The sequence below is a fragment of the Amorphotheca resinae genome (assembly GCF_003019875.1).
Source record: "Amorphotheca resinae ATCC 22711 unplaced genomic scaffold M430scaffold_6, whole genome shotgun sequence".
Taxonomy (NCBI): Eukaryota; Fungi; Ascomycota; class Leotiomycetes; order Helotiales; family Amorphothecaceae; genus Amorphotheca; species Amorphotheca resinae.
The window spans coordinates 708,051-720,274 of record NW_020194476.1 but is presented as its reverse complement, the minus strand read 5'-3'; the positions used below and the strand labels follow the sequence as shown (position 1 = coordinate 720,274).

Genomic DNA, 12,224 nt, shown 5'->3' with positions numbered 1-12,224 from the left:
AGTTTCGACTCTTTTTCTTCTTCGCGGCTCTTTTGTCCTTCACGCCACTTTTGTCCTTCGCGTCCCTTTTGTCCTTCGCGTCCCTTTTGTCCTTCGCGTCCCTTTTGTCCTTCGCGTCCCTTTTGTCCTTCGCGTCGCTTTTGTCCTTCGCATCTCTTCTGACGGTAGCCTTTTTGGCCCTCGTCGCGCTCTTGTCCTCGATTACGGGAACTTGCGTACACAGCAAGGGAAATATTTCGCTGTGGGCAATACAAGGTGTCCCCCACCATCGCCGCTCGGCGTTTTCACGATCTTGTATAGAACAGGAACCTTGTGGAGTCCCTTCTCGAACCTAAAGCCGTGAGCCTTGAGAAAGATATGGGGACGATGGCCCACAGGCAGATCAGTTACTGGGAGCAACCGATCTATCACGCACTCTTGACCTAGTAGGTGTGCTCCCGGCTTTGAAGATACAGCTGTGGCAAGTACACGAATAGGGGTAGCACTAGCATTCTTGGTTTTGGCAGTGCTGGCGGCGGCGGTGGCGGAAAAAAGAAACGGTCTGAGTGTCGAAGCTTGGACTGCCTGTTTATAGACGTAACCTTATAACATATTCACATAGGACTCTAGAATTTGACTAGCTGCCCAACCTAGTCCTGAAAATGTCAACGCACGATGTAGATTCCTTTTCTTGCCGACGACCAGTAACATTATTTTTCGTCTTTGGGGCAACAATTCGTCAATGGAAACACTCTCAAATGCTTGTCCCACCACGGCGAGTGTCAGGACCGGACCCAGGTCGCGCGCAATAGTGCTTGGAGGGAGGGGACTCGGTAGGTGCCAAAGGACGACCTAGGTCGCCCGCCGCAGTGCCTTATGTTCGGCCCCAAACGAATTTCCGAATTCCGGCAAGGTTCGACCCAGGTCGCGCGCAATAGTGCCTTGGATGAGGGGACTCGGTAGGTGCCAAAGGACGACCTAGGTCGCCCGCTGGATGGTGTTCTCTCCCAACTAAAGAACGACCTGGGTCATCTGCCGTAGTGCAGAGCCTGACCGAAAGCGCAGACACGCAGGACCTGATTTACCAGTCTCGTTACACGACAGCTCCACCACTGTCCAGATTCGAAGACATGATGGTTATCCGCGTTCCAATGTCTCCGCCAGAAGAGAGCTGCTTTCCACAGCCGATGCCCACCACTACGACCAGGCCGCGTTTACACCCAGCTGAGGTCGGAGGATAAGCCAGTATCCGGAGACCGAGCTCGCAGACATCACGGCTTGAGCATATCATGTGAGGAGGTACGACAACCTGACTACAGCTACATGAGAGCATCAACAAACTATAGAGGTTGAGCGAGGTCCCCCAGGCCCTAGAGGAGAGTTACTTGGTCAATGAGCAGCACTCGTAACGCCGCCTAAGTATCTCGCGAGAGCAAGAGATTGCCAGCAATTTAGCATTTATCTCGGCCACGACGGACGATAGCCTGAAAGTGATGGCGGTGTGCGTGGAGGAACGTTCTGACGGGGAGGCAGCCACGATCCGAATCGCATCGAACACTAGGGATCTTACTACTTTGACAAGCGGGATGAGGAGGCTCGCCGATGTACTAGAACAGGCAGCACGGCGAGGTCAGCATCTACTTGAACTAGATTTAAAGCAGACTAACACCATACAGAGAATATACGCGCGGAAGATCAAAGGGCTTTTTTTGAACAGGTCGTGTCGTTAGATACGCCTCGAATCCTATCACGATTGCGATCGCAGCATGCGAAGTCTTCTCGAAAAACAGCTGGAAAGCCGGCAATTATTAGGCAATTAGGCGAGATTCTTCGCAACACATCCGTAAGGACACGACCAGGGCTCCCGCAGCCAAACCTAAGCGCTATGATAGGTCAGGCAGAAGCTCTCAAAGCTGTATTTGCGCGACTTTGTTCTAATGCACTTGAACTGCGGAAGGATCGATCACACTGTTGGCAGTAGTAGGACATGATGGCTTTGTCGGTCGACCAGTTGTGTTGTTGGGTTGTTGCGAAATCAATTACGACTTATGCCCACGATGAAGTGGCATTGTGCTTCCTTTATTATGGGTTCCATACGACTGCTGGGACTTGTTACTTGGTTGCACATAGATTCGTGGCGAGGGGTAATTGGTTAGCATGATCTATTAGACACTCCTGGTTACACAAGAGAGGAGTTTTCGAAGGCGCGGTGCTATCCAGTAGCGTTTTATATATTCGGCATTTTCACTATCCACACACATTCCGAATTAAATGAAAACATGCCTTACAAGTTGTGCTAATTGAATTTGCTAACAATCTGCATTCATTTCCCCCTAAACACTTCGACCAATTTCGAAGGCTTTGTGTGAACCGCAGGCTAGCACTCGTGTTTATTTACCAGCGCAAACTGAAATACCTCAGGCAATGTCGTTGCTGCTTCGAATTGCTTATCACGTGACCGCGCGTATCACTCGCGACACGGAAGAACTTTGTTCCATTGACGAGGTAAGCTCCGCCAGCCAATTCCGTCTTGTGAAGCCCGACATTGTCTGTCTGCCGGCGAACATTGGCTTGTTGGGCATTTGAGATCTGCGCAGGGTCTACACCGAGTAGTCGCATACTGACACCAAGCACGGGCGTCTAGAGCTGTGCCGTGAAATCTGTGTGTGATAGTGAAGGAGCATCTTAAGCTGTAGAGCCTTTCTTTCAAGTTGGTCAGATGCTTCGTCTTGAGGTGCTTCGTTAGGTCGCGGGTGTATAGCAATCAACCTAACCATGAAAAAAACTGAGTGGGAGCAATAAGGTTGCCGGTTGGCTATTACGATAAGAAGTCGCCAGCGACCTCACGCACTAGTACAAGATCTCAGGCTTGCATGGTCGAAGGTCTACCCCGTGAACAGCCGCCACGTGGTGTTTAAAATACATTACACTATTCAGAATCAAGTCTTGCGCCTTACACACGGGATGAGGACAAGGTATCACCTGGCCAAGGTGCTTCAGATGAAGGTTCTCAACATGGTCCCACATGTGAGACACGCGTTTAAAGGTACGAGTCCGGTGGTCGTATGTATACCGTTCGTTCCCGATACAGAAGATACATTGGGTCTTGCCCACGATAAGGGGAAACTCTTCTTCGGCCTGAGGAGAGGGAGTGGGACTTGAAGCGGAGGATAAAGGCTCTTTTTTAAGACAATCCTCGCAGGTCGGGACTAGCTTCGGCTTGCGGGTCTGGGGCTCTTGTCGCGACGCGAGCGACGTTTGGGCGTCGATAGCAAGGATCTTCCGGGAGACAATGTCTTGAGGGCTCAAGTCTGTCGAGAGATCGCATAGGAGCTGCTGTACCCGTATCCGCTCTGTAAGCTGGTGCGGGATTGGAGGTTCGGGGTCTTCTGCATCCTGATCGTCCTCTGTATCTAAGTTTCGCTGTAGCTACATCTGCATCATCACGTTGTGAACTTGGTAAAAATAGTTTTTGCGGTTTGTATCGTTCATCTCGGCCTTAAAGTCTTTCTTTTCGCTCGCGAGTTCACTACGGAGTTCTGCATGCTTCTTCTGTTCTAGGGCTGGGGCCCGATTAATACGTACGTACTCGCGTCTGAGCTAAGCGGACGACTCCTCCACCTGCTGTTCCAGCTCAACAATGTCTGGTGCCGCTGCTAGGAGTTGCTTCATCACCTCTGGGGGTACTTCTTTAGGAGCGCCAGGATTGTATCGGATGCTCATGTGTGTAAAGGCCCGTGTAAGACCATCTTTAGAGATCTCGCCGTTCAGGTAGGCGTCCTGTACATTAAACCTAACGCTTTCATTGTTGTAGGCACCGTTGAAAACTCCCGTGTATAGATCGTGCCGCATGACCTGATCCCGAATAGCCTCCGATGCAAGACCTAAAGAGTTGTTAGAGGGGAAGGGCTTATCCTGGGCATAGGACGTACCATCAATCGCATTTGAGGTCCCTCGGCGAAAGCAATAGCTAGTTAGCTTGTCTTCGAAGCCAGAATCCTTCCCGAGCCGGTTAAGATAGAAGGCGTAAGCGGAGTAGAGCATAGGCTTCGTCGCCGACTTTACCTACGTACCTATAAGCAGAACCGACCTACGAAAGATCGGCCGCTTTAACCACTCCGGCTTCTAATGTACCTTTATAGCTTTCATCCCCTAGGCTCGCAGGTTTGTGGTAAAGAAGGGCTGCGCAGATGTGTAGCCGTTAACGAGGATCGCATCATCGCGGATCGCACGCGTTAGCACGTGAGAGATCGGGCAGAGGATTGGGCGGCAGTTTTCCCGGAACAAGAAGGTTGTGCTATACGTCAGGGTCAGCGGGGATAGGACGCTCCATAGAGAGCAACATACGGCTTGGGCTTGTTGTCTACACCTTTGTGGTGACGTAGGGAAACTTCCATCGCTAAGACATCCTGCGCTCCCTTCTGGGGATTACGCACGATCCAGAGGACGATGTCCTTGTAGCAGAGTGCCTTCTACAGCCGTGTAGCCTCTCTAAAGTCATCGAGCTGCGGGGCATCGCACGTCTGTTGTGCCGGCTTTCGATCGTTCTCCTTCATAGAGATGTCGGTCTCGTCGCTAGTGTAACCGCTATCGAGGTCCATGCTTGTGTCCGCACCTTTATCTAGGGATGTATCGTCATCATCCACCGTGCGGTCGTCGCTCTCATCGCAAGGGTCAAACCCGTCGTTATCAGCGTCACTATCGTCATCATAGTCGAGGTCGACACCTTGGTTACTGGTATCAGGCAGGCAGTCACCTTCGTCCCCTTCCTGGCGATGCCGTTCGCTCTCCACCTCTTCTGCTTCGCCAAGAGGGTCCTGGCTTGCCTTACCCTTCGAAGCGTAGACGAACTCCGCTAGTCGGCCGCCTGTGTAGGCCTAGAAGAGCATGATCGTAGCGACGTCGTGTCGATCGTCCTCGGTCCGGTAGACCGAGTCGTCTCGGGCCTAGTGTTGGGTTAGGAGCAAGAAGAGGTCGTCCGGCCCAGCCACGGGCTTTGGCTTGGATGTCGTATCCAGGTCGAACTTAATCTTTAATTTACTATTGATATACTTCAACCATGGTGTTAGTGTCGGATAATCGAGCAACAGGGCAACAGCATACCTTTACGACCTTATTTGAGTCGTTCGCGTCCACGAATTTCCCATTTATCCGACGGTAGAGCATCTTGAAATCTCGCCAGTATTGATTGACGGATTTCCTCTTGGTCCTCTTCCTCTTTCGCTTCTTTACAATATAGGTCTCGCATATCCAGTACAGAAACAACATCATAAAGCCTTTGTCACATTTCTCCTCACGAATGGCATCTCGCCAGGGTCCTGCATCAGCATGATCACAGTATCTACGTCTTATCAGCATAGTCTAGCAAAGGGCGTTTGAGGATACATACCTAGTGAGCTTCTGCCTGATGTAGTAAATGCTAGCTTTGGAGTTATCTGCATCCAGAGGCTGTAGAAACTTCGTCTGATTCAGCTCTACACGCTTGCGTTGATAGTCTCGCTTGGTATATGCCGTCTTTTCCTTCTCCTTTAGTACCTGACCGGTGTTGATGCGTTTTCTGGCAGCATGGTGGAGGGTTTTGAGAATATCATTTATCGGGATCTGAATTTTGGGGGTCATGGTCTGGTCGGGCTTCGGGAGAAAGGGAGAGGAAGCGGTGAACCATCAGTAAGGAAGTAAGGAAGGGACGTCACTGAGTGTGGTGAGGTGACCGCGGGCTGCGAGTCGTTCACTTGGAGAGGTAGAGACCGGATGAGGAGCAAGACAAGACAAGGAAGGAGTCGTGCAAGAAAGAACGCCGCAAGATTCGATGGTGCGAGATGGCAGAGGAGGCGGTGGGCATTGCGAGTACTTATGCGTAGATAGTTGCCGAAGCCAACCGATAGAAGGCCCATCATGACTGCTGAGAGACCGAAATCCAATTTTGGATTCTTGAAAGCATCCATATTATGGGGGGATGCGCATACTTCGTTTTGCGCCAAAGCCCGACAAGCGCTTCTGGCACGTGACTGTTTAGAGGTTAAGCGAGCGGTCGAGGCTGCGTAAAACAGCGACGAAAGCTGCTGAATTCGGCAGCCAAAACCGGAGAACTTCGACATAGGATATTATAAAAATAAAGGCTTAGTAAATTTTTAGTAAAATTAATTTACTTTATATAAGCTCTAGTAGAATAGTAAGGTTCTTAAGGCTGTCTAGTAAGTATAGGTAGCGTACTATTAATATACTACCGCCTTAACTAAGCTCTACTAGCGCGACCTCTAGTAGGCTAGTACTTATTAACTATATATAATCTAAGATATAAAATCTAGGAGCTAGTATAACGCCCTTACTACTACCTTAAAGGACTAAAGAAAACTCTAGAGTCTTAAGAAGTAAGCTAGGCTTTATAGCTATATACTCTTAAAACTAGCCTTACTCTTACCTTTATAAGGCACTAATAAAGAGGTACTAGCTATAAGCTACTATAATAAAGTAATAGTATTAGGCTAGTAGTTCTTTCTAGAATTAATAGCTAATCTTAGTAACGTTATTCTAGACTTCTAAGACAAGTAGTACTAATAGTTTACTATTAATAATACTATAATAAAGGCAGATATTACTAACGTTTTCTAAAAGACAAGTACCTAAAAGGCGCTAGGTCTTAACTTACTACTTACCGGCTTTCTTAAGGTATATAAGCGCCCTTTAGCTAAGCTTCTTATACTAATAGTAACTATAAGCCTCTAGCTAAGACACTTTCTTATATAGTTTAAAGTAATAAAGGTAGTAATACTATATAAGCCTAGAAAGACCCTTAAATAATAATAAACTATAAAGGCCTATAGGCTAATATTACTCTTAAATATAATAAATAAAGTAATTAAGTTAGTAATTAGCTAGTACTTTACTAATACTATAAAGTCGTAAGGGCTCTTTCTAAAGATATAAATAAGAAACTAGCTATAATACTTAATAGACCTTATAGTTAAAATAGTAGTTAATACTACGTATATAGTATAAAGTTATAAGGCTATAATGTCCTTTCTCTAACTTAATATTAAAGGCGCCTTTAATATAGTAAACTATATATACCTTCTTTATACTCTTTAGTACTTAAGGTTCTTTATATAAGCTATATAGTAAGTATATAGCTTTCTTACTAATTAGATAGCTAGTCTCTTCTTTAATAAAGAAGTAGTACTACCTTAAAAGGTTACTATAAAGGTACTATAAGGCTTGTCCTTCTTTCTTATTCTCTTCTTTCTTTATACTACTAGCTTATATATACTACTATAAGGTTATATAAGCCTTATTATAGTAAGGTTTACTAACGACCTTAATCTTTTAGCTTTTAGTAGAGATATAATAAAGATATACTAGTACCTTAAAAAGGTATAGTAGATATATAGCTAGTAGTTATATATAAGAAAGATAAAGTTTATCTTTAAAAAGAGTAAGCTCTTTTACTTTACTTATACTTATACTATACTAATAATACCTATCTACTTTAATAGCTAGGTTATACCTTTAGTCTAAAAGGCTTACTTTCTAGAAGTTTAGATAGATTAGAAGCTTAGATAAAAGGGCTACCTTAATACTATTAAACAAAAGTTTATTACTTAGTAGTTTATACTTATAAGGCTTACTACGTCTATATAAGGATATAGCCTACTATACGTAAGAGAGATCTATATAAAAGTAATCTAAAGTACTATAGTATATAGTATAAGGGTCTAGTACTACTCTTTTAGGTAGTAAGCTAAGAAGATTATAAAGGACCTTACTATAAAGTAGTTATAGTACCTTTACATTATTATAAGAGTATACTAAACGACTCTTATCTAGTTCCTTAAGTTTAAAATAACTATACTCTTACTTAACCTTTACTTTAATAAGTAAGTAATAGACTTTAAATAACGTCTTAAATATATAAGTAAGAGTAAACTTATATAGTCTATTTATAATAAGGTAGTAACCTGTCTTTAATAACGCTAGAGACACTACTATAGTACTACTATAATACTACCTTATACGTTACTTAAGTATAAGATAAGCTAAGCTATATAAGTAAAGAACTAGTATAAAGACTCTTTTTTAAAAAAGACCTTATAAGAGAACTAAAAGGTATAATAGTCTTAATATAATAGCTTACTAGTATACTACTAAGGCACTACCCTAGCTATACTATCTACTCTCTTAGTAAATACTCTTAAAAAGTACTTACTCTTTTATAAGTATAAGAGCTCTCTTTTAATATAGATCTATACTAGTAAAGTTAGACTCTAGGCTTTCTTTTTTAAGTATAAAGTACTAGAGGTAGTAACTTCTTAATACTCTTATAGTAAGGCCCTAGAGATAGTAGCTTACCTAGTCTTTAACTACTAGTAGCTAGACTAATAGTAGTAGGCCTTATAGTAAGTACTTTACTTAAGAGCGCTATAAACGTTCTACGACTTTATAATAGTAATAAAAAAAGGTAAGAGTACTTATATACTAATCTATTAGCTACTATCTACTAGCTAATTCTTATAGTTTTGTCTAGCTAAGTACTACTTAGTAAAAGAGTTATAAGAAAGAGAGTAGCCTTAGCTAGTAGCTAGTAGCTAGTACCTTACTAGTGCCTTACTAGCGTCCTGTTAGTACGTTTAGTATTACTAGGCTAAAAGGTTAAGTTCTAGTAAGGTAGTAATAAAGACCTAGCGCTTTAGTAGTACTATAATAGTATAAATATAAGTAGTAGTACGTAGGTTTTTACTTAGCTTTAGTACAGTTTTACTATATAATTTATATAGTATAGAGGTTCTATATATAGTAGGTATAAGTAGTAAGAACAATAATAATAATTTACTTTATAACTAACTACCTTACTTATAGCGCTATAACAATAGTAACGCTATAACACTATATAATATAATAAGAATAAGGACAGTAAGACGTATTAAACGTGTCTATTTATTATTTATTTTAATTATTATACTAATATTTCTACTAATTACGTAAAAGAGTATTATAAAACATTATATAAAAAATTTTAAAGTATTATTTAAACTTATTACTAATTTACTTTTAAACTCTCTTCTTTCTTTTTTTTTTTTTTTTTTTTTTTTNCTTTATTTTATACTTATACTATTTAATAGTCTAAATATAGAACAAAGAGTCTAAAGAACTAAGAGTCTATTAAATTAGCCTAAATATTAAATAAAGAGTCTAAAAGTAAAGTTATAGCCTAAATATTAAATAAAGAGTTTAAAAGTAAATTAATTTTACTAAACATTTTTTACTTTTACTACTTTACTTCTTTTACTACTACTCTACCTTTATAATAATAATAATAATAATAACAACAATAAGTATAGTTTACGTATTAATCTATATTAATTATTATACTAATTATTAATATAGTTAATTCCCTGGCTGTACTGCCTGCCTTCTTAGTAGATGTCCTTAAGAAGTACCTACTCTTTTATAAGTATAAGAGCTCTCTTTTAATATAGATCTATACTAGTAAAGTTAGACTCTAGGCTTTTCTTTTTAAGTATAGAGTACTAGAGGTAGCGACTCTTTAGTACTTTTATAGTAAGGCCTTAAAGATAGTAGCTTACTTAGTCCTTAACTACTAGTAGTTAGACTAATAGTAATAGGCCTTATAGTAAGTACTCTACCTAAGAGTACTATAGACGTTCTATAACTTTATAGTAGTAATAAAGAAAGGTAAGAGTACTTATATACTAATCTATTAGCTACTATTTACTAGCTATTTTCTATAGTTTTGTCTAGCTAAATACTACTTAGTAAAAGAGTTATAAGAGAAAGAGTAGCCCTAGCTAGTAGCCGGTACCTTACTAGCGCCTTACTAGTGTCCTATTAGTACGTTTAGTATTACTAGGCTAAAAGGTTAAGTTCTAGTAAGGTAGTAATAAGGACCTAGCGCCTTAGTAGTACTATAATAGTATAAACGTAAGTAGTAGTACGTAGGTTTTTATCTAGCTTTAGTACAGTTTTACTACGTAATTTATATAGTATAAAGGTTCTATATATAGTAAGTATAAGTAGTAAGAATAATAATAATAATAATAATAATATAATTATTATTATTATTCTTACTACTTATACCTACTATATATAGAACCTCTATACTATATAAATCACGTAATAAAACTGTACTAAAGCCAGGTAAAAACCTATATACTACTACTTACGTTTATACTATTATAGCGTTACTAAGGCGCTAGGTCCTTATTACTACTCTACTAGAACTTAACCTTCTAGCCTAGTAATACTAAACATACTAATAAGACACTAGTAAGGCGCTAGTAAGGCGCTAGCTACTAGCTAAGGCTACTCTTTCTTTTATAACTTCTTTACTAGGTAGTACTTAGCTAGACAAAACTATAAGAATCGGCTAGTAAATAGTAGCTAATAGATTAGTATATAAGTACTCTTACTTTTCTTTATTACTACTATAAAGTTATAGAACGTTTATAATGTCCTTAAGTAAAGTATTTACTATAAGGCCTACTACTATTAGTCTAGCTACTAGTAGTTAAGGACTAGGTAAGCTACTATCTTTAAGGCCTTACTATAAAGGTACTAAAAGGTCGCTACTTCTAGTACTTTATACTTAAAAAGAAAAGCCTAAAGTCTAACTTTACTAGTATAGATTTATATTAAAAGAAAGCTCTTATACTTATAAAAGAGTAAGTACTTCTTAAGGGTATCTATTAAAGAGACAGGTAGTATAGCTAGGGTAGCGCCCTAGTAGTATACTAGTAAGCTATTATATTAAGACTATTATACCTTTTAGTTCTTTTATAAGGTCTCTTCTAAAAGAGAGTCCTTATACTAGTCCTTTACTTATATAACTTAGCCTGTCTTATACTTAAGTAATGTATAAGGTAGTACTATAGTAGTACTATAGTAGCGTCTTTAGTATTATTAAAGACAGGTTACTACTTTATTATAAATAAACTATATAAGTTTACCTTTACTTATATATTTAAGACGTTGTTTAAAGTCTACTACTTACTTGTTAAGGTAGAGGTTAAGTAAGGGTATAGCTATTTTAGACTTAAGAAACTAGACAAAAGTCGCTTAGTACGCTCTTATAATAACATAAAGGTACTATAACTACTTTATAGTAAGGTCTTTTATAATCTTCTTAGCTTACTACTTAAAGAGATAGTACTAGACCTTTATACTATATACTATAGTACTTTAGATTACTTTTATATAGATCTCTCTTATATATAGTAGACTATATCCTTACGTAGATATAGTAAGCCTTATAAGCGTAAACTACTAGGTAATAAACTTTTATTTAATAGCGTTAAGGTAGCCCTTTTATCTAAGCTTTTAATCTATCTAAACCCCTAGAAAGTAAGCCTCTTAGACTAAGGGTATAACCTAGTTATTAAGGTAGATAAGCGTTATTAATATAGTATAAGTATAAGTAAAGTAAAAGAGCTTACTCTTCTTAAAGGTAAACTCTATCTTTCTTATATATAACTACTAGCTATATATCTATTATGCCTTTTTAAGGTACTAGTATATCTTTATTATGTCTCTACTAAAAGCTAAGAGATTAAGGTTATTAGTAAACCTTACTATAATAAAGCTTATATAACTTTATAGTAGCGTATATAAGCTAGTAGTATAAAAGAAAAAGAAGATAAGAAAGAGAGGTAAGCCTTATAGTACTCTTATAGTAACCTCTTAAGGTAGTACTACCTTCTTATTAAAGAAGAGACTAGCTATCTAATTAGTAAGAAAGCTATATACTTACTATATAGCTTATATAAAGAACCTTAAGTACTAAAGAGTATAAAGAAGGCGTATATAGTTTACTATATTAAAGACGCCTTTAATGTCGAGTTAAAAGAAGGACGCTATAACCTTATAGCTTTATACTATATATATAGTATTAACTACTATTTTAACTATAAGGTCTATTAAGCGTTATAGCTAGTTCCTTATTTATGTCTCTAAAAGGAGCCTTTACGACTTTATAGTATTAGTAAAGCGCTAGCTAATTACTAACTTAATTACTTTACTTATTATATTTAAGAGTAATATTAGCTTATAGGCCTTTATAGTTTATTACTATTTAAAGGTCTTTCTAGGCTTATATAGTACTACTACCTTTACTACTTTAAACTATATAAGAAAGTGCCTTAGCTAAAGGCTTATAGTTACTATTAGTATAAAGAGCTTAGCTAAAAGGCACTTATATACCTTAAAAAAGCTAGTAAGTAGTAGGTTAAGGCCTA

At 39.2% G+C, this 12,224-nt stretch overlaps 2 protein-coding genes across 2 annotated transcripts; one reads left to right on the top strand and one right to left on the bottom strand.

Annotated features, from left to right (window-relative positions):
• Positions 1 to 1,472: 1,472 nt before the first annotated feature.
• On the top strand, positions 1,473 to 1,960 carry M430DRAFT_50518 (hypothetical protein; the record flags this gene model as incomplete). Its single annotated transcript, XM_024868156.1, has 2 exons — positions 1,473 to 1,608; positions 1,656 to 1,960. The coding sequence occupies 2 exons, from the start codon at positions 1,473 to 1,475 to the stop codon at positions 1,958 to 1,960; spliced, it is 441 nt and encodes a 146-aa protein (XP_024720858.1).
• A 413-nt stretch (positions 1,961 to 2,373) lies between these two features.
• On the bottom strand, positions 2,374 to 5,598 carry M430DRAFT_27950 (hypothetical protein; the record flags this gene model as incomplete). The annotated part of the gene is made up of 8 exons (XM_024865749.1): positions 2,374 to 2,619; positions 2,941 to 3,408; positions 3,601 to 3,863; positions 3,912 to 4,044; positions 4,327 to 4,348; positions 4,501 to 4,856; positions 5,083 to 5,320; positions 5,369 to 5,598. 8 exons carry the CDS (start codon positions 5,596 to 5,598, stop codon positions 2,374 to 2,376), a joined length of 1,956 nt encoding a protein of 651 aa, XP_024720857.1.
• Between the last annotated feature and the right edge of the window lie 6,626 nt (positions 5,599 to 12,224).